Source organism: Hippocampus bargibanti, linkage group LG02 (genome assembly GCF_051943395.1).
Source record: "Hippocampus bargibanti isolate YZ-2025 linkage group LG02, ASM5194339v1, whole genome shotgun sequence".
Lineage (NCBI taxonomy): Eukaryota > Metazoa > Chordata > Actinopteri > Syngnathiformes > Syngnathidae > Hippocampus > Hippocampus bargibanti.
The window spans coordinates 24,187,478-24,210,173 of NC_142735.1; the positions used below are offsets into that span (position 1 = coordinate 24,187,478).

The window sequence follows — 22,696 nt, forward strand, 5'->3', positions numbered from 1 at the left end:
AGTCTTTACTGAGACACATGTATCGAACAAAACAGAAAGTCAAGCAACGTAGGAGGGCAACGGCAAAACAGACCTGCGTGCGGAAGGGTGACGGGGGACTTCCAGGAATACACCGACAACAACGCTATGGGTGGCTTTTATAGCCAGAAGGCACAATTAAGGAAATGGGGAACAGGTGTGTGAGTCTGGAGAGCCGGGAGGGGAGGGGCCCGCTCCAGGAGCAGAGGAGGAAGAGACAGGAGGGGAGGGGCTCGCTCCTGGCGACGACGAGGATGTGACAGTGCCCCCTACTCAATGGACGCCTCTTGGCGGCCCACCCGGTTTGGAGGGGTGGGCCGCCCAATCGACCAGGTACTGCACTCCCCTGCCCATGCGCCTCGAGTCCACTATCTCCCGCACGGTGTAGACAGGGCCGTCGTCCAACATCCGGGGGGGGGGGGGTGTCGGAGCTAGGGTGCTGGTCTCTGGCTTGAGGAGCGAGACGTAGAAGACCGGGTGGATCTTCATCGTGGGCGGCAGCCGGAGCTTCACCGAGACCGGGCTGAGGACGCCCTCGATGGGGAAGGGACCAGTGAACCGTGGACCCAGTTTGGCCGAAGTCCCGGCCAACCGGAGGTCCCTCGTGGACAGCCACACCTCCTGCCCGACCTGGTAATTGGGTGCTTGGCGGCGACGACGGTCCGCGACCAGTTGGTTCCGGGACGCAGTGCGCGACAAGGCGGCCCTGGTCTCCTTCCACACTCGATGGGCCCGTCTCAGGTGGTGTTTGATGGACGGGACCTCCATCTGGCCCTCCTGGGTGGGGAACAGAGGCGGCTGATAACCACAGGCGGACATCAACGGGGACCGACTTGTGGCTGTGGAGACCAGGGTGTTGTGGCCGTACTCCACCCAAGGCAAGTGGAGGGTACACGACGCGGGACTGTGAAGGCACACACACCGGAGGGCCGCCTCCAGGTCCTGGTTCTTTCTCTCCGTCTGGCCGTTGGTCTGTGGATGGTAGCCAGACGACAGGCTCGCCAACGCCCCTGGGGACCGACAGAAACGTTTCCATACCTTGGACACGAACTGCGGTCCCTGGTCCGACACGATGTCCGCCGGAATCCCATGGAGACGGACGACGTGGTTAACCAGGAGTTGAGCCGTCTCGATGGCGGACGGCAACCTGGTTAACGGGATGAAGTGGGCCGACTTGTAGAAGCGGTCGACAACGGTCACGAAGTCAATGGAGATGTGGGACCAGGGTCGGTAGCGGCTGGAGGAGTCCCGCCGGGGGTTGGTGGGAGGCCTTCCCATGAGCACAGGCGGGGCATGCCTTCACGAATTCCGTGACGTCCTTTCTGTACTCCGGCCACCAGAACTGCTGGGCGATGAGCTCGATCGTCCTGTTGACCTCCGGGTGACAGGCGACCCTGGAGGTGTGTCCCCAGAGTAGCCCCTCAGTGCGTAGAGCGGGGGGGACGAACAGGCGATCCACCAGGCAACTGTTGGGGATAGGGTTATCCCCCAGAGCCTCCTGGACTTTCCTCTCAACCTCCCACAGCAGGGCGCCCAGGATGTGTTGCGCCGGCAGTATGTTGACGATGACCTCCTCCTTCTCTGCCGGCTCGTGGATGCGAGATAGGGCAACAGACTTGGTGTTCTGTGACCCTGGGCGCGTGAGGAACAGCGCCCATCGGGCCTTCCGCGAGTTAAGTCTCTTGGCGGACCGAATGGGGGCCAGGTTCTTGTGGTCTGTGAATACGGTGAAGGGTTGTTTGGCCCCCTCAAGCCAGTGTTTCCATTCCTGTAGCGCCAGGATGACCGCCAGCAGTTCCCGGTTCCGCATGTCATAGTTGGCCTCTGCGAGGCTGAGCCGGTGGAAGAAGAAGGCGCATGGTTGGAGCTTCTGGTCGACCGGGGAGCGCTGGGATAGGACAGCCCCCACTCCGGACTCAGATGCGTCGACCTCAACCGCGAACGCGAGGTCCGGGTCAGGATGACGTAAGACCGGAGGGTTGGAGAAGGCTTGACGGAGGCGGTTGAACTCTGTGTCGGGTTTCCACCTGAATGGGACCTCGCGGATAAAGCGGTGGTAGAAATTGGCAAACCCCAAAAATCGCTGGAGTTGTTTGCGCGTCTTCGGGGTTGGCCATTCGACCACCGCTTTGGTTTTGGCTGGATCGGCCCGGAGCTGCCCCTGCTCCACGACGAACCCTAGAAAAGACCGAGAGCGGACGTGGTACTCGCACTTCTCTGCCTTCACGTAGAGCCGGTTTTGCAGGAGCCGCGCCAGGACCCCTCGGATGTGCTGCCGGTGTTCTTCTGTGGATTTTGAAAAAATGAGGATGTCATCTAAGTTAACAAACACAAAGTCGTTGAGAAAGTCCCTGAGCACATCGTTAATGAGGTTTTGGAATACGGCGGGAGCGTTGGTGAGTCCGAACGGCATCACCAGGTACTCGGATAAGTCCCGCCGCAAGGGAAGAGTCTATGTATGTGCTCAGGGCTTCTTGTTCCGGGTGTGATATATGGTAGAGTCTGGAAACCGGTAGGGGGCCCCTGGCTGCAGTTCAATCGCGCAGTCATACGGTCGGTGAGGCGGCAGGGATTGCGCATTGTCCTTGCTGAACGCCTCCCGCAGGTCATGGTAACAACGTGGCACGCCCTCGAGACAAATCTCTTTGGGCGGCCCGCCGCGGCAGGGGTCTCGCCATAGGCAATTGGCATAGCAGTAGGGGCTCCAACCCTGTATGGTGGGACCCTCCCAAGAGATGGAACGGTCGTGGGTGCTGAGCCAAGGGAGGCCTAGTACGAGTGGCACATTGCGGGAAGGCATGACAAGGAATTGGCGGTGTTCAACATGGTTACCCGATAACCTGACTTTAAGCGGTGCGGCGATACGGGTAACCATCGAGGTCAAGAATCTCCTTGGGGGTCTGGAAAATCTCGCAGCCCAATGATTCGGCCAGTTGGAGATCGATGAAGCACCCATCTGCCCCCGAATCCACTAGCGCCTGTATAGTCTGGGAGTTGGACGGGCTAATTAGTTCGCCGTCCAACTCCAATCGCGTGACGGGCACCGCCGTTTAGACGGGGACTTACAGGAGCTGGAGGTCTTCGACTGGGGGCCTTGAGTGCGACGACCCCCGGGGTTGGTTCGATCGTTCCCACCTCCCATCTGCATGGGTTCGGGGGACCCCTCCAGGCACCGCGACCGCTCGTGGCCACCGGGCGTGGTGGTCCGCAGCTTGCTTCAGGGTTCATGTGGCCGCTGGTAGCCTTGCTCCCGCTGCCTCTCCCGAAGGCGATGGTCCAAGCTGATGACAATGTCGATCATCTCCCCGAGAGTGGTGCCAGCATCGCGGGTGTCCAACTCGTCCTTGAGAGCGGCGCTCAATCCGCGACGAAATACTCCCTTCAGCGCTCGATCGTTGTAGCCACTGCCAGCAGCCTGGATGTGGAAGGCGATCGAGTATTCCGCGGCCGAACAGGAACCCTGGACGCAGTCGTGGAGGTGTCCGTCTGCCTCGACTTCCGTGACCGGGTGGTGGAAGACTTGGCGCAGCTCGGCCACGAAGTCCGTGTACGAACAACAAAGTTCAGGTCGGGACTCCCGGACGGCCAGCACCCAGGTCTCCGCTTAACCCTTGAGCAGGCTGCTGATGAAGGCTACCTTAGCCTCATCGCTAACGTAGGCGGAGTGTTGTTGATCGAACACGAGCGAGCACTGCATCAGAAACTGAGCGCAGCTCCCGGTTTCGCCTGCGTAGTGTGAGGGTAACTCGGTGAGGGTGAGGTAAGGGTAACTCGCGCCTACTCACGGGAGGGGGGGGGGGCGTAAGGGAGACAAGCCGTGTCTCAACTTCCTGTAAGCGTTGAGCCAGCGTGGACACGGTTTAGCGGACCTCCGCAACCGCTTGAGCCAGCTGGCTTGAACGCTCCGCCTGATGGGAAAGGGCGGCTAAGAATTTGTCTCCACCGGCGAGATCCATGGTTGGTTGGTGTATTATGTCACATCCACTCGAGGAGTGGTGACAGAACCCGAGGGATGACGGAAGGTAGTTAAGGTCGGATCCAAAATACACGGTGGAGCCAGTGATTCCAATAAAGAGTCGTTACTGAGACACATGTATCGAACAAAACAGAAAGTCAAGCAACGTAGGAGGGCAACGGCAAAACAGACCTCCGTGTGGAAGGGTGACGATGGACTTCCGACAACAACAGAACGGTAAGATTGCCTTTTATAGGCAGAAGGCACAATTAAGGAAATGGGGAACAGGTGCGTGAGTCTGGAGAGCCGGGAGGGGCGGGGCCCGCTCAAGGAGTAGAGGAGGAAGAGACAGGAGGGGAGGGGCTCGCTCCTGGCGACGACGAGGATGTGACATAACCAGTGATGAGATCATAATTAATTTTTCACATTTCAAAATAGATTTTGTTGGCATCGTCATAAAAGATGACAGGTTTTTTTTCTTTGTGCAGCACCAAACATGCCTCATATTTTTTTTGCACTATGTGTGTGTGATTTTAATAGTCCAACTCTGTATACCAGGGGTGTCCAAAGTCGGTCCTCGCACCTGATTCAAATCATCAGGACCATTTTGATGCTGCTTCAGAGCTGACTGATGAGCTGATCATTTGAATCAGGTGTGTTGCTCCTTGGAGAGCTGGAAAACAGGCAGGACAGCGGCCCTCGAGGACCGACTTTGGACACCCCTGCTGTATACTGTCAAAGTGCCTTGCAATAAATTATATTTTTTTTGCGAATACACTAAAACTTCACTTTTGCATTTGTTTTGTATTTATGGCTCTCCTTTGATGTTGGTACCTGAAGACTGTTTTTTTCAGAAACACTGTAAAAAAAATGGAGAAACATGCTTGTGGAATACACTAAATTTTTTTCACTATGGTCAAAAAACACAAGTGGTGATGCTCGTGCGATCACAAGAGGCATCCTGCCTGGTCCTCCACTGCACTTAAGTAGGTGATCCCTGATTACCATGGCAACAGCTGCAACATTTTTCTCAAGCCAGCATCCAAATGCTGTTATTTGAAGATCAAATGACCACATAATACTTCCCAAATAGGCTTATTAAAGTGGAAATAGGGGCTGAGCTCGACACATCACTAACTGGTTGGATTAGAATAAAGAAAAGCACGTTTTTTTTGTGTGTGTTAAAAGCTTCTTTGTTGAACATATCCACAAGGCTCTTGTTTTGATTTAAACCAGTTTATGTTGCCTATACATGTTGTGTTGACACTGTATACACACTTGATACTGCCAGCTGTCCTTTTACTACCTCCGAATGGCCAAAGAAACGCTGAATTACAAAGCACGGCCATTTCAAGTTGGTATATCAGCAATCTGATCTGTCAGGAAATCCAAAACTCTTTTGAGAAAGTGTCAGACAAGTGTTTTATCCATTCGCTTGTGGGGCGGTGCAAAAACGGCGGGCTTTGTAAGCTAGCAGGATTGTGTTAAAACTAGCTTGGATCTGTTGATGTTCCACTGTTTTTATGTCACCATAATTGCAAAGCTGTGTTTGTTTATTTGTGGGAGAACACAAAAAATAAATTCTGCTTCATCTTTTCCAATAAGTTTTTGGTTTCTTGCGTTGAAACCAATAATTTGAATCGAGAGACACAGTTTGGGCCAATGTCTTGTACGCCTCTGACTAATGATCTCTTTCCCTAAAAATTGTGTGTCTAAATATGAGAAATCTCAAACATTATGACACATCAGTGAAGGATGACTTCCATTTTGGATGTGATTATTTTTTTTTGTTCCTTTGATTTGTTTGCTAAAGTAACGCCGAAGCTAACGTGAAACCTTCCACCAATGGCGCACAAACAGAAGAATGTAAAAATGAAAAAACAAAATTATGTACTGTTTCTGACATGGATTCAGTTTTAAAATTAAGTTGGTTTTGTGCAAGAATGGTTGAAACGATTTCCGTGAAATTTTGATCATCCTTTTGCTACTTGGGTTTGAGCTGAGAACTGTTTTGCTAATATCTACGTCAGTTTATTTAGTTTTCTTTGACCGAAGAAAGCATTTTTTGGACACAAAATATTTCATCCCCTCCACATATGACATACAGAATGCACAACAAATTAACACATTTTCAAATTTGAATTAAAAAAAAATAATGACTCTTATTGTGATTTACGTGGGACAATTTGCAAATTTGGTTCAGATTTCAGCAAGAATCATGGATATTCAGTTCAATTTAAATTTCAGTTGGAATTTCAGTTCAGTTTTCAGTTTAATTTGCTTTCGCGGGCCGAATAAAATGATGTGGCGAGCCAGATTTGGACCCCGGGCATTGACTTTGATGTCAATACCTTATCGGTTCCGATATCCAATTGGTGGGTTATAACATGAGTTGAAGTTACCCATACTGGCAGGAAAAACTTTTTATCGAGGGCAAACAAATAAATTATAATTCATTAATAATTTAAATAAATAAATTATGACAGCTGCCATGCCATTTTTTTCCCATTATGCATTGCTGTTTCGGTGATTTATTTTAAGTTTGGGTAAATATGATGTAGAAAAAAATATATTTGAATTTGAGAGCAAAATACCTGCCCTTTATGTTGAAGATATGCAAAAACGACAGAGCCAACATCACGTGAAATCTCAAATGTTTTATCTGTACTGTATCTATTTCATTCGCTCGTGTGCTTCCTCTTTGGAAGCAAAATCGACTCGCTGTTGCACGCGCAGCTCTTTACACGTTTGTCTCTATTTGTTCGAAGGGGGGGGGGGGGGGGCGGGAGCCAATAGGAAATGTTTGAAAACGTTGCGACGTGAACTGTCGTACGACGGAGCGACGAAGCTGCGGGTGCAAACCACGCCCCCCTCCATCCCACTCCCCCTCCACTCCTCCCACTCCGCGCGTCACTGGAGAGTAGCGTGGACGCTGGAGTCACTCCCTGCCTACTTTTAATAGCTTTGTCATGTGATGGAAAGCAGTTGTAAGACAGGTGCCCTCGGTTCATTCTCGGCGAGGGGCAGCAGTTGCCTGTGTGCGAGCGAGTGGGAAGAGTGCGTGGATTTCTTTTTGACTTGAGCAACCTCCCCACCCCCCTTTTTTTCCTTTTCAGGCCCTTTCCCGACGTTGTTTTACTATTATTATTGTTGAGGGTTTGATTATTTTCTTTTTTTTCTTTTTTTCCTTTTTTTTACGGACCGTCATTCAGTGGCTGGATGGCGTGGGACAGGTGCAACCAGGACTCGGTGTGGAGAGAATTAGAGGTGAGCATAAAGAAGCATTCGACAAAAAAGAAATGAACCATGCAAAAAAGAGAAACGAATCGTTCGATCCTTTTTTTTTTGGACTGCTGCTATATTATTTCCTTGGAGCGACGGAGCTTTTAGTGGCTGCTGAGTCCTCTCTTCCCTTCCCCGATGCGTAACGCGTAATGTGGACGCAGTTGAGGATGCACAACGCGGGACTATTTGGCAACTGTTAAACAAGCGGAATGTTTTTGCCCCTTTTCACATTGATTTCTGGTGTAGTTTACCCTCAACGTTCCCCCTCCAACGTGCCCCCTCACCCCCAAAAAAGGAAACATTTCACTTTTTCTTGCGGATGTATCGCTTCCGTGTTGCGTTCAATTGTCGGAGAGGCTTCCCGGTGTTTTCGTGTGTGTGCGCGTGGGTTGGTGCGTGTGAGTGAATGTGAGTGTGTGTTTGCCTGCGTGCGCGTGTTCGTGCGCGCGTGCTTGTGTGAGTGAGTGCGTGTATGAGTGTGTGTTCGTGTCTGTGAATGTGTACGCGCAGGTTTGCGTGAATGCGCGTACAGTGTACGTGCATAAGAGAGTTGTGTGCGTGCGCGTGTGAGCGTGTAGTTTTACGCACGGTGGTGATTTGCGTCCATGTGTGTTTTTTTATTTTTATTTATTTTTTTGCCAAGGGAACAAAGGTTGCACACTTGAAGAGAGGGTGGGTTAGGGCCGACCACTGTTTGGAATTCGATCTTTAATCAACCACCCGATCACGTCAGCACCCCATTCGACTTTTTTTTTTGTTTTCTATGGCACTTTAATCTGCAGCATGCTACGCGGTGATGCTCTGCGGAGGAGCAGATTATTACCCTGCTGGAGGAAATTTCTCCGCAGTGCTTCAGATTTGTGTCCAAAATGTGCACATCCGCTTAAAAATGTTTGCAGCGGAAGGTATAAAGCAGCCTCGGTGCTGGGGGCGGGTTGCTTTCTCCATACCCCCTGCGCCGCTAGTCTTGTCTGAGTGGGAGCGATTCCATCACTTTGCACCCGGCCGGGAAGTCCATACGATAATTGGGCAGGCTGGAAGCGGACGGACGGAAGCTTGCAGAACGTTTGCGGTTTTTGGCTGCCGTGCCTTGTCAGACTGCATCATCTCACAGGCACAAGACCCCCCCCCCCTCGCTTGATCCCTCGCGTGTGCAACACAACCCAGATGTCTCATCACAAGTCTTGAAGTCATTGTGTATTCGTGTGGGGGGGGGGAATGAAGTGTGACACCCTTCTCTGGGTGATCCTCGCTTTGCTTCTTCAGCAGCAAGCGACATGTCTCCCGGCTTTTTTGACCCCAAAATCAGCCGCCCCCCTCCCCTTTTGGGGATGTCCACCTTTCCGGCATGTTACAGTTAGACTAGAATGTTCTACATGGCTTTGAAGTTTGCGCTGTATTTGAATGTCGGGGGTATATTGATGCATAAAAATCGGGGGGGTGGGGGGGCTTCCATTTCCATTCTTGCCTGGCGGAGGGGCATCAGAGCAGCCTTCCTCCAGCTCCATTTACCACGTACCTGAACAATACAAAATAAAATAAAATAAAATAAAATAGATGAGACATGCAAATTAGCCCTCATCAGCACTATAATTGCTTCTCTCTTTCTTTCTCTCTCTCTGTCTCTTACTCTCTTTCTCTCTTCTCATTTTCTTTCTCTCTCTTTCTTACTCCTCTCTCTCTTTGCTCTCTTCTCATTTTCTTTCTCTCTCTTTCTTACTCCTCTCTCTCTTTGCTCTCTCTTTCTCTCTCTCTTACTCTCTCTCTCTCTCTCTCTTTCTCTCTCTGTCTGTCTCTCTCTCCCTCTCTCTCTCCCTCTCTCTCCCTCCCTCTCTCTCTCTTTGTGTCTCTGTTTGTTTTCACAACACCCAGAGCCTTGTTCGGCCCTCAAGCCGCCATCCCAAGCCCCCGTCCTGTTACAGTTGGTGGTTGGTGGTTGTGTTTGGGGGGGGGGGGGGGGGGGGGGGGGGGGGGGAGCAGAAACAGCAGAACAGCAGAAACAGCTGCTCCCTAAAGTACACGACAAGTCGCGGAGATTACATAGAACGTCAAGCGGGCATGCGTGGAAATTGCATACAGAGCGGTCGCATATTGCAGGTTGGGAGATCGAACAACACACGCATTTGTTCTGTTTATGTGGCTTTGACAATTTATGTGTTCCCCCACTACAACAACAGTGTGCCGCTTTGGTTGGCGAAGACCAACCCCTCTGCCCCGATCTTCCCGAACTCGACCTCTCTGAGCTTGACGTCAGTGACCTCGACGCCGACGGCTTCCTGGGAGGCCTGAAGTGGTACAGCGACCAATCGGAGATCATTTCCGCACAGTACGGCAACGATGCGTCCAATTTTTTCGAGGTAGGTCGCAGCAGCATCTTTTTTGTCCCGAGAATGTCCCGGAGTGTTTGAAAAAAAACATTGCAGGCGGGCAGGGGGGGAAGATAAGGTGGAGCTTGATAAGAGTGCCGGGACCTTTGTCCCCTTATTTGGGGCTTGACAGTGGTGGGCCTCCTTATCAAAAGTGTTTATTTCAGCTTCAACTTACTAATGCGGCTCACATCTGAAAGCAAACTCTGGACACGTTGTAAAGAAAGGCTTCTCAAAAGGCTTGTAAAACTTTAATCTTCCCTCTATCACACTTCCACTGTTCCTTTTTTTCCTGTTGTCACCCAGTGGGGGCTGCCAACAAGGTCGATGATCCAGTCTGGGCCATAAAGCCGTCAGTCTCGCAGTCTTCATTAGGAGCCCTTATCGCTGCCGTAGATAGACAGTCAAAGGCCGGGAATGGACGTGGCAGCCTCCAAGGGGGTGGTGGTGGTGGGTTGGTTGAAAAAAAATGGTGCCGCGTCGTGTCACACGCTCACGTTTTCAGCTGCCGTACGTGTGCCGGGAGCTCCTGCGGGGCAACACTTGATAACAAGCGAAATTCTTTCCGTGTTTAACCTCGTTGACCAGCGTCGGGGAACTGTTTTTTGTGCTTTTGTGTTGCGCCTCACCTCTAAGTGGGAGCTGGCTTGACTGGCTGCCGTCGAGCTCAGCGGTCTGGTTAAAAATACCAAGTGTCAGATTCTGGAACAATGCAAGTACGACAACCGTGAATAGCTGTTTGAATTTGCTGTCCGGTTGCGGTTCAAATCGATGGTGTTTTAAAAGTTGAATCCATACGATGGTTGTACACTTTATGTGTGGCAGTGTCATCGGATGAAATAACAAATAAGGAGGTTGTTGTTTTTGAAAAAAAGTTTGTTTTTAAGCAGCAATAGTGGTCGGTAGAAATATGAGTTAATCCATATGTGGAACTATTCCCTTCTCCTATTCATTTCGCTCGACGCCCGAATTGATTGACCTCCCGGCCACTAGGGGTTTCTCATCATCCGATTTGCATTATTTGGACACACAGAAACAAAATGGCAACCGAAACAAATGGCAACGATGTGATGCCAGCACCTTCCATTTTGATTTCTGATGTCCACAATATTGGAAAGTGGCAAAACATGTCTTTGGTCAAATTTGCAAGGTAGAATCTTTAACTCATTCACTGCCTTTCCCAAATTTCTTCGGGAATTGAAAAGCATGACGTGGAGCGTCATTCCCAAATTTGTTCTGGTTTTGTTTTTTCTTGCGAGTTGTGCCAATAAAGCGCTGGTCAGGCATCTGGCACACAAGGGGGCAGCATTTGCCTTTTGTACAGCCGCCCCCATTTCAATCTCACATAACTCCAGACCCATAAAACTTAGGAATTACCTCATTTTTCCAATGAAAGCGAGAGTTTTAGGTTTCTTACGCTACATTGAGGGTTTATGTAGTCCTAAAACTCAATATTCGGTGTGTATTGCATTTTGAGTGAAAATGACAAAAACTCTGGCACTGGAGTGGACACATTTTTGCATGTCAGGTGGTATGAGTTAATTGTCATTACAATTTCTAAGAGGAAAAAAATATTAAGCGAATATCCACTTTATGTTTTCAGCGTTTGGGCAGAACTGTTGTGTCAGGAAGTCAAAATTTTGTAAGGGGATCCGTGAAAAGTCTTGTCATAAATGCCATAATGTCTAAAAATATTTATTCGGTCTTTACCTCTTTACCGGGTTTGTCCCAGCTTTTATTAGCTTTTACTTTTGAGGTGTTTCATTTATAATTACTTGTTCTTTCTCCCTTCGACATGGTAGTCAACAGTTCAGCACATCTGCCTCAGCATAAATAGGTCATGGGGTAAATTCTGTGCTCCTGGGTGGGTTTTCTGCGGGTATTCCAGTTTATTCCCATGTTCCAAAAATAAGTGTGGTAGGTTGAGCAGACACTCCAAATTAGTCGATGGATAGATATTATATTATTGTTGTTTCTATTAATATTTTTGGTACAGTGGGACCTTGGCTCACGAACTTAATTGGTCCCGAGACAGAGTGTGTAAGGCGAAAAGTGTGTATCCCGAAAAATTATTTCCCATAGGAAACCATTAAAATGAGAATAATCCGTTCCCAGGTCACCATAAAACATAATTTTCTACTTTCTAATTTTCTAGGCCTTAAAACTACACAAAATATACATTATTTTATGTATAATAAATGTGCTATAGTATTATGATTAAAGAAATAAATTGTACTGTACAATGAAGTCATTTTATTTACCTTTGTGATGGTCGTTAATGGCTTGTTGGAATGGAGTTTCTGGTTTCCTCAGCATTAAACACTTGATGAGGAACATAGGCTTCTTTCACCATCTTGAGGAATGATCCCTTGTATGTGCTTTCTCTGTGATAATTGTATCTAGTTCTTCATCAATTGTGATCTGTTTAGCTGGGTTGATAGCTTTTTGCATCAAGTGTACAGATGACTAGTGCGGGTTAATTGAGAAACCTGATTGGATTGGATTGGATTGGATATGCCTTTATTAGTCTCACAGTGGAGACATTTACATTTCACAGCAGCAAAGTGATGAAAGGGATATTTTAACTGTTTTCTATCCATTTTCTCACTCACACTTTTGTTTTTTGTTTCAAGCTCTGTCATCTCCCTTTCGTGTGTGTGTTTTCTCACTATCTCTCTGTCTGCCTGTCTCTTTAATGTATAACCCCCCCCCCCCCCCCACTGCTGGGTTCTTGACCAATCACATGGCTTTAACCGAAGACTGGGGGCCTGGAATAGAGGACAAAAACAGAGGCCACCATTTTCTTGTTAGGAGAACGGGCTCGTTCGCGAACGACAAATCACTCATTGTGTCAGCTCCCTGTGTATCCGGAAAAATAGTTCGTCGGACAAGGTAAAATTTTCATAAATGTAATGTTCATAAACCGAAAAGTTCGTAAGCCAAGGGGTTCGTAAACCGACGTCTCACTGTATTATGAAAGTATAAAATGCTACACTAAGCGCATATTCGCAATCCGCGACAAAAATATAATAACATTTCCAAAAAATCAACAAGTATTTACTTACATTTCCAAATAAAAACAAAACACGAAAAAATGACTGGTGCAATTACTCCAGCCATTTTGTTCCTGTAATGTGCAATCAGGCTTACTATACCCCACTTTGTTGTGGTCAGACATCAAGTAGGAGGCTCACGTGTTTTGCATGAAACTGATGTTTTGCAGCACTTGCCGTGCACGCCAGCAGCTATTGTGTCACACTGAGTGAGATCTCTACAAATCGATGCCGTGAAGAAGCAAGGCTATAAGGGGTGAGAGGGCGTATAGTTTGCAAACTACCACCACCACCACCACCGCCACCACCCCTTCCCTCTCCCACCCTTCACGGTCTCCATTTTTGGAAAGTTTCAAGTCACCATATGAAGTGGCCAGTTCTTCATGTAGCAGGACCCGGCTAATCCCTTTTAATCTGACACAGGAAATTTTGCCTCTTGGCAAGGATTAGAGCGCTGGGGGGAGGAAGGAGGGTGAATGGGGTGTGGGTGGTGACGGGGGCACTGCTGATGTATTTTCTAATTAGCCCGATGGAGCATTGGAATGATAAAAACCTGATCGTCATCTTGGAATCGCTTTCAGGTTGCGCAAGGTTTAGCCTGACCAACATGGCTGCCACTGTTGTACGCCTTTTGATGTCACGTCACACATTCGTCTGGGTGACAAAATGCTTGACACATGAAGATGAGGTCAATTCAACACGCCATTGTATGACAAAGGAAGGTCCACTTCAGATGGCTACACCGGTCCCTGGGGCAGACTAGCAAAGCGCCGGTAACTTGCTTGAAACCGAAGCTACTTTAGCACGGCTATGTTACGATTTGACGGTGTGCCCCTTGTGTGTTGGAATCATATGTGGGGCAGCACCGGGGGATCACGAGGTGTCCCCTGGCTGGCCTTTTCCTCCATTACAAACTGTTCCTCATGCGAAATGTGCAGTATGGTAGGCCACACCCCACTCAGCGCCAACCCCACACATGCGAAACTTTCTTTGCTCTTGGTCGACATTTCTTCAAATCGGGCCCACAGTGAACGCCGGCGCTCTATTTCGGGCCGTGGTTGTTGGGGCGGCACAGGGAGGTGCGCTAGCTCCAATAATTTCTTGATGTACTGCCAACGACAACAGCATGGAAGCGTTGACCCAATGTCTTTTGAACTGGCCACAGCCCTACTAGGGTTACACAGCTGGCGGTCAACGGAAGGGTGGGCATTGGGGTTTGTTAGGGTAAGCAAAGACTCTTCACGGATCATATTCACACACGCCTCATTCATCCTCATTGAATCGATCAAGAATTATTTGTCATTCCTGAGTCCGTTCACTGAAGCATCGCTAAGGCTAAGCTAGCTGCATTGATCGTCAACAGGTGCAAACCCCAATTTAAGGATTCCACATTTATTGTCAAAACATATTGGTTCCTCTATTATGAAATCAACATAAGTAATAGTCCTGTTACATTAGTTTCTCAGGAATTGCAACAATCTCCCATAGTCCACTGACCCAATAATCGTCGTCATTATAAACTCCGTGGCGCATCATCTGTCATATGCGGTACGTTGATGACACTTGGGGAGCTACATAGAAGTCGTTTCATGCCGTGGACGATTGTTTTGCTTTTATTTAATTGAAAAATGACCTAAACTGGCCAGCGACAAGAGGATTCGGTGATGTTTGGGAGTCATTTTGCTGCGATTGAACGCCATGAACTCTGCCAACAAACAAATGAAGAAAATAATCAAAGCAAATCTGTCTACCTGTCCTTCTGTTCCTGAAAAAAAATCCAGCTTTTCCATTTTCGAGTGAGTCAACTACACAGGATTTTTAAAAAAAAATATTTGCTGCTTTGAGGCTGGTACCACTCCCTCCCCCACTCATTCGTGTCGTTGTCAGCCTCACATTTGTCACCGCAATGGGCCAGACAGACATGAGGACAGATGGGTAGAGGAGGAGAAGGTTTGGGCTGCTGCCAGCCTGTATCAAAGCCGAAGGATTGCAAGTAAAAGGTTGTGGGCTTTGCAGCTAGTAAAATGAAATGCCAAGGCTTTAGAGTCTTACAAAGATAGTGTGCGTGGACATTCTGCAAGCATTCGATCATGCGTCGCCCAACTCGGTCACACATGCCCTGTGACAGATTTGGCGTAGGACCTTTGAGCCAATTCTCCTGTTTAACCTCCCCTTCTGGATTACACTAAAACAAGCAGAAAAGTAAATAAAAAATATATATACACAGTAAAGTCTCGTTATATCGATATCGGATATATCGATAGTCCCGGTTATATCGATACTATTTCTATGCACGCACGGAGAAAATTACATGCAAACAGGGTCGGATATATCGATAGTCCCGGTTATATCGATATTTTTTCGGACTCCCTTGAATATCGATATAACGAGACTTTACTGTATATATATATATATATATATATATATATATATATATATATATATATATATAATAATAATATACAATTATATTTTTAGGATTTGGTTTTTAGATTTAAAAATTTGAAGTTCCAGAAAATTGAATTTTAAAATTTACTTTTCTGCTTGTTTTAATGTAATCCAGGACGTTTGTTAGGATTGGTTTAATCTCTGCCACTTTTAAGATGCTCAAATTTGCCTGGGTCAAAATGACCCTGAAACATGATTGCAGTTCCCGAGAAATGAACCGAGTAGGAGGTTTAAGATTATGGTGATCGTGGGTTGCATCAACTAGTTCAAAAATATAAGAAGTAGATGATCTTAAATACACACAATCACACACACACACACACACACACACACACACACACACACACACACACACACACACACACACACACACACACACACACACACACACACACACACACACACACACACACACACACACACACACACACACACAAGCAGACACACAAAAACACACTACAGGGCAAGCTCTTGTTGTTCCTCTTCCTGCCCCTTGCTGAGCACTTTGATTTTGCAAATTTAATTTATGGTGACATTTGAGAATACACCACCCACACCGGTTCGGCACTCCAGCAAAAGCGGTGTATGAATTACCGCAGTCACCACGGCGCACCACCTCTTAAACATCTTGGCTGTTAATTCAGCGCTGCTTGGGCGAGCAGCGGAGAAGGCGCACGTTTGGGCGTCTTTGCGCCACCGAAAAAACTCCCCGCCTCCTTCGGCTCCCGAGGCGGAGGATTTGTTTCTTCTGGAAAGACGAAGCTGTAGAATGTGGGTTGGGGGGGGTGGGGTTTGCATCCCAAACAATAGTCCCTTCTGGGAATGTTTGGGAACAGAGTAAGGAAAGGAAAGGAGCATCCGTTTGGTCTCGCTCTATCTCTCCTCCACACTCATCCCTTCGTCCCAGTGGGAAGCTGCTGCCGCTGATTGCGGCACGCTTTGGTGAACATACCCAGCTGATCCCTAACCTCCCAAGTGCATCCCTGTCCTCGCCACAGGTGTCCACAGGTGTGTAATTGAAACGTAGCACGGGCACGTCAGATGGTGGTCTTTTGGAGCCGGCGTGCATCAGCCAGTGCCGGCTATTTTTAGCCAATGGGGTAATCTCAGCTAAGAGCCTTTCAAGGCTGTTTCACGTTAACCTGGCCAAAACACTAAACCAATAATCCAACCCTCCCCCAGACTATCTCGCGCACACACACCCACATACAGACACTAACATGTTGCCGTGATCCCACCCAATAACCCACCTTGTATTACTTAACACAAGATTGGATGCACGGAATTCTGATCCAACTCCCAAAATATTCCCATTAAATTGCTTCAGTGACATGTTTTTTTTCTTCCTTTTGTAATCCAGAAAGACCCGCAAAGAAGAAATTTCATTCCTTTTGCTCCATCAATCAGCAGTACGGGTTCCATTGTCATAGAATGGATTGGATTTGCCTTTATTAGTCTCACAATGGAGAAATTTACATTTCACAGGAGCAAAGTGATGAAAGTTATGAAAGTAGAAAAACAAAATACTGCCGCTGCTGGAAAGGCAGCCACTGTCGCGGCGCCGTCTTGAAGTCAAAAGAACAAAAAAAATATGACAGCACAAAGACAGAGAGTCATTCATTCTTGAACTCTCTGAACCCTATTTGTTACACGAAGCAGTTCTAGATGAGAGAGGAGAGTATCAAAGTGTCTTTCCACCAGTGGATCAGGGACATCATGGTGGAATGTGCATGTCGACTACAAGCTAAATGTTTAAAGCAAACAGGCATCTGTCGCATACATTGATGAAAACAGATTGTCTCACATATCCTGTTCCACATAAATCCGCTTGAATTCCAAGCCGCAAAAGTTTCACATGCACATCGGCTTCTTCTTATCGCGGGCTCCTCAAGCCATGCATCCATTCAGCCGCAGACTGTCCAACAGCACCGACCTTTTCGCTGAACAAAGCGGGGCTGTGAAAATGCTGCTCATTACAGGCGCAAAAAAAGCACAACGGCCCCAAAGCTGTCCAGCGATGACAGTCGAATGGCACCAGCATTCCTCCCATTCAAAAACAGTACTGGCATATTCATGTTGCCGAAAAGGCGCAACCGCTCAGCACAGTCTCCTCCTTGATGAATGTCGTGGTCAAAAATGCTGAAAAACAATCCGTATCCATTCCACATGACGCACAACAACACAAAATGACAAAAGAAAACACAAAACAAAACAAAAACAACAAAAAAGCAAGGCTCATGAGAGTACTTGCTGACGGCTGCCTACTCTGGCGCCATCTTGGACTCCTGTATATAATGTATGTATGTATGTATGTATGTATGTATGTATGTATGTATGTATGTATTTATTTATTTATTTATTTATTTATTTATTTATTTATTTATTTATGTACTTGCACATTCATAGTTTTATTATTTAGTTATTTTGTATGTACTTGTGCACTTATGTATGTATTTATTTATTCATTTATTAGTGTATTTATGTACTTGTGTCATTTATTTATTTATTTCGTTATTTATTTATTTATTTGTTTGTTTGTTTGCTTACCTGTCATTTGATGTGGCCATTCATTGTATTTGTTTATTCTTTTCACCTTAGAGTTCTCCTCAACAACCAAACAAGTGATTTTTTTTAAGCTTAACGTTGTTCTTGTCAAGTAGCATCTTTTCCGTGAGGTCAAACTGAGCCACGTAACAAATCTCATGAGGGAGGTGTGGTAGGATGCCGCGGAAAGTCTCATCAAACATATTCCCGGAACGCTCGCATCATTATGTGTGGCATTGATGTTCGACAAAGATGATCCTTGTACCAGCTTTGTTCTCTACTTGTAAAGAGAACGCAAAAGCCTTGTGAAGTTCTCTCTCTTTGACGAGCCCATATGGCACTTGAAAGTCCATGACAATCGGGTGGCGCTGAGGGGCCTGCTGGTGGGGGAGCTCGGGGAGGAGGGGGGACTGGTGTAAAGCGAGATGGAGACAGCTGAGATGGCGTGCTTGCAAAGTCACGACCAGGAGAAGAGATTCTACCTGCTTCCGTGCGCTAGCGGGCACAAACACGCACACACACGTGCAAACACGTGCACACAGAAGTCAAGGTAAAAGATAATAGGTGTATTTGGTAATCAGCAAATAGCTTTTAGCTAGTGGGTAAGTGGCGGCGCCTGTGAGGCCTTGATAAGATCGCGTGTGTGCTTTCAGGTGTTTCCCTGTCCCGCCGCCATTCAGCGCAAATTGAATACGGTGACCTTCTTTTGCCGCCGCGTCAAATTGACTGCATTTCCCTCCCCAAAAGATTCTGCCATTTCAATTACCATACATCTGCGATATTGCCAACACATGCACGCTCACACGCACGAGCACAACTCACAGTTGTGACGACGACGTGCACAATTTGTTTGATACAGCACATTGGCGTCCTTCCGAGGACGCCGTAACTGCGACAAAACGCTATCGATGGGCTTGGCCAGGCCCAGAAGGTCACACACAAACACACGCACACACACATGACAGCGTGCAGCTGCGTAAGCGTGATGGTAGTATCCTCTGGTTAAAAACACGACAACAAACCCAAACAAATGTAAATTTCTCCACTGTGAGACTAATAAAGGCATATCCAATCCAATCCAACCCCCACGTATTTACAAGTCGGCATTCGTGAAGTCGCATGTATGTATTCATAAAAATAAAATACATGGCACTATGTTGTAGTGAAGGCGAGGAGCTTCATTTCGTCGTGCTATAGCTTTGTACGAATAGGATAATTTTACTCCCTGGTGCATCTACTGGCTTTATGACTGCTTTATTTCCTGTTTTGATAGCTGCCCATGTTAGCGCTGTGTTACAGCTGCAGCTGTTTTTGAAGCTCTATATAAATCAATATGTATTGTAATATTTTCTCAAACATTGGTTAGTCCACTATTCACGAGTGTTACTTGTTGCATACCTGCCAGCCTGCGAGGCACTGTTACCTTACTAATGGCTCAATTTTCCCTTACTTACTGAGAAAAACCATATGCGTGTGTAATATTTCATTGTGCAATTTTATTAACAAAATTTCACATGCAAACATTCATACTTTTAACAAGTTACAACATAATTCCAGCAATAATCAAGTATGTTCTTTGTTGTAGAGCCTTTTGGCTTTTTTTTGCTGTGGACAAATTGAATTTGTCCACAGTAAAAAAAGAAAAAAAATAATTTAAATTGTGTTCTCACGATGTATAATGTTTATTAAAAAAATATGAATGATATTACGGCAAAAAAAATACATGGTAAAATGTTTTATTTAATTGATTTCAAAATAAAAATCCACTTGACCGCAACTTTTGTTTATTCTCGAGACTTTTAGCACAGACTGGTTTTCTCTGTGGCGGACTTCGCTTTTTATGAGTAGCAATATTTGTCATAATTAACGTTACTGCTAATATTTAATGGTGAAAACAAAATTGAAAATATCCCAAAAAATTATATTTAACAATGTTCGCGTTTCCCGTCCAAACTTTGTTGTAAGCTGTGCACATCTAAACATGTGCAAAAATTGTACAGAGTATGGCAAAATACAGCCGGTTGAAAGGTATGCTTGTTGGGTCATGTGACCAGTTTATCGTCCAGACATCTTTTTGGTCCAACCGAACTGTCATGTATTTTTTGCGATTTTTTCCCCATTGCATATTTTCAGTCAAAGAACAAACACACGGTGGTTCGGAGTTCATGTCCAGCTCTTTGTTCCCGCGGCGAACTACTAGATGGAGGAACATGGCGAGGTTGCACAAAAGGAAACCGAAAGAAAATTTTTGCTCAATCCGATCTGGTCGCACGTACACACGCACGCATATCCGGTACATATACAGTATAAACAGTATATGAATCTACCTCTTCTCACTTTCTCTTTTCCTCTTTTGCGTTCCCATCTGTTCATCTGATAGTGTTCTAACGGTGTCGGATGTTTCTTGGGATATTTATCTTTCTACGCACGCAGGCACATCTTCATTGACGGGTCAAACCATTTCCTCTCTGATGTATTACTCGCATGGCCTCCTAAAGCGGAGACAGACAGACATCTGGCATATAAATAGCCAGCACGCTCCTGCAATGCCGCCTAATGTCAATTCATCCGCATAGCTCGTGCGCTTTAACAAGGAGACTCCGAGTGGTGAATTCCGAGCAGGACTAATGGATTATTACAAAGTCACGGTAGCGCCACCGTCACATCAAATGATTGGATTGGGAGTAACTTCTGATGATAACAAGAGCCAGTTGGCCGCTATTTATTAAAGCTAATCGCAGCGCCGGGGCCGAGTGGAGGTTTAACATTTAGTTTTATGGTTTGGAACTCTGTCAGGCACACTAGGGGGTCAGGGCGGGTGGAGGTTAGGGGGAGCTCTTACGTACAGTTGCATGGCTGCACACGGGCTATAATCACCTTTCTCCGTTTCAGTGAGTTCATGCAAAATGAGCGGAGGTCTTTGGCGGGACGCTGTGCCCTGAGCCCCTTTTTTTTTGACACCTTCCCCCATCACGGCCAAATGCGCGTCCAGACCCAGCTGACTCACCTTGAGGACTGACTGACTGACTGATTCAGTCCTCCTGGAGTTTTGGCAGAGTGACATTATTTGTTTTGCTTATCCCAAAGTTGAAAGCCGAAATGATTTGCCTGAAATGTGATGAAACGTGACCGTCCAGGAACGATTTAGATGAAGCCAATGCAAAATATATATTGTCTCACTTCTGGAAAAAAAAACATGTTGCTATACATAAGAAGCAATTAGCTGATTTAATTTGACTATTTGCCCCAGAGTTTAGAAGCAAAGTGTTTGTTCGAAGCAGCTCCTTTCACCTCTTTCCCTCTCTTATCAGTCCGGTGAATAGTATCTCCTGGAACACAATGCATTGGTCCAGAACTCAATAAAATAGTTAATGGCACTGACAATCTCAAAGACAGCCCTACCCGATAACAAAAGGACCTCACCTAATAATGAACAAGCGGCTTTCTTTGCACCGACGTTGGGCAAAGGAGGCGGTTAGAGGGAAAGTTCTGCCAAGCCCTTGCCAGCATGTTTTATCGCTAATTGAAGCATTTGGAATAAAACAGCCACAGAATGACACCCTTTAGAATTGCGGTGGGGGTTAATATATTGTGATCCCACAATTAGCCTGGGATTGTTAAGATCTCTTTAATTCGGCGAGGTCCATTAAGCGAGATGGGCCAGAAAGTGCCTCCACCGAGACGTTTGTTTTTTGCTTTTTTTTCCCCTCCCCTTTCTTTGTTCCGACTGCCCCCGGATACTCTCCACAGCTCAGTCGTAATCAATATAAGTGGACTGCAACCAGGTTAGCCAGCGGGCTTTTTACCCATCTGCCGTGTATGTCAAAGCACATATAGGGTGCCACCTTGGTCACTAAAATTGTATTTATTGAGGCATGCAGGCTTGGGTATGAACATGTTGCATAATCACGATACAAAAAAAAGATTTTATTCTGTTACAGTTGCAGGCGTGAAAAATGTGCATTATTCTGTAGAATTGTAGGTTTTAATGTGAGAGATTGGTGTATCTATCTATCTATCTATCTATCTATCTATCTATCTATCTATCTATCTATCTATCTATCTATCTATCTATCTATCTATCTATCTGCCTGCCTGCCTGCCTGCCTACCTACCTATCTACTTCTCTCTCTTTCTCTGTCTTTCTCTCGCTCTGTCTGTCTGTCTGTCTGTCTGTCTGTCTGTCTGTCTTTCTATTCCTATGTCCATCTATCCAGCTACATGGCTAGCTAGATTGCTGTCCAGCGGCTAGATATATAGCTCCATAGCTAGATAGCTTGATAGCTCGGTTGCTTGCTCCTCAACCTGATGCACAAGTTGTTAGCATCTTTGTGGGTGCCCAGGCTCCCCCCTCTATTTAAAAAAAATATGAGTGACAAGACCAGACAAATATGTAAAAATACATTTCATATTAATATTGTTTGAATTTTGAAAAACATATTTGGTATGGACTAATCCAAAAGTAATTACAAGTGTATTCCCGTTCCATTACTTGAATATTGAGCTACTTGGTTCCCGTTAATAAATACATTTAACATTGATCTTGTCGGCGTATCAGAATACTTTTTGAAAAGTTACCATCCCATGGTTCTCATTTTGAAACTATAAATCACTCAAAGTAATGGTAGAGCTCTGATAAAGGTATGTCCACATAGCAATCATTACAAAGAAAACCACACTATGTCCCTTGTCTTTTTAAACATCGTTTGTCGACGTGTAAATCATTAAAAGTCGCTTCGTGACTGGACTGGTTGAGCATGTGACCGATTCTCCCCCTCTTGTCACCTGGAATTTGGAAACAGTAGCGATTTGACTTTTGGAACATTTTCTCTGTGTAGTTTGTCTTCTTCAAGGCGGTGCGGCTGGGGGGACGAGGGGTTATCAAGCCCAAACAGATGGCTCATCAAAGACGATCGGCGTGAACAATCCGACTATTAATCTCAAATTTGAGTTTGTACGGAGGTGTGCGCAAATCTCATGTTTGAAGCTGATGAGCCAAAAAAAAGGGTTGCACGCCGTTCCAGCAC

The 22,696-nt window shown here is 46.5% G+C and overlaps 1 protein-coding gene across 10 annotated transcripts in view; it reads left to right on the top strand.

Annotated features, from left to right (window-relative positions):
* Positions 1-6,893: 6,893 nt before the first annotated feature.
* ppargc1a (peroxisome proliferator-activated receptor gamma, coactivator 1 alpha) overlaps positions 6,894-22,696 on the top strand; it is a 43,156-nt gene continuing 27,353 nt past the window's right edge. For 4 of the 10 annotated variants that reach the window (XR_016114236.1, XR_016114237.1, XR_016114235.1 and 1 more), the window contains exons 1-2: positions 6,894-7,240; positions 9,436-9,615. Coding sequence is in view for 7 of the 10 variants with exons in the window: in XM_088990373.1 (XP_088846499.1) it covers positions 7,193-7,240; positions 9,436-9,615 (228 nt within the window). In the remaining 3 variants the exon portion in view is untranslated. Of the gene's footprint in view, positions 7,241-9,247; positions 9,356-9,435; positions 9,616-22,696 lie in introns of those variants that run through there. The other 6 variants (XM_088990370.1, XM_088990371.1, XM_088990376.1 and 3 more) reach the window with 4 other exon arrangements.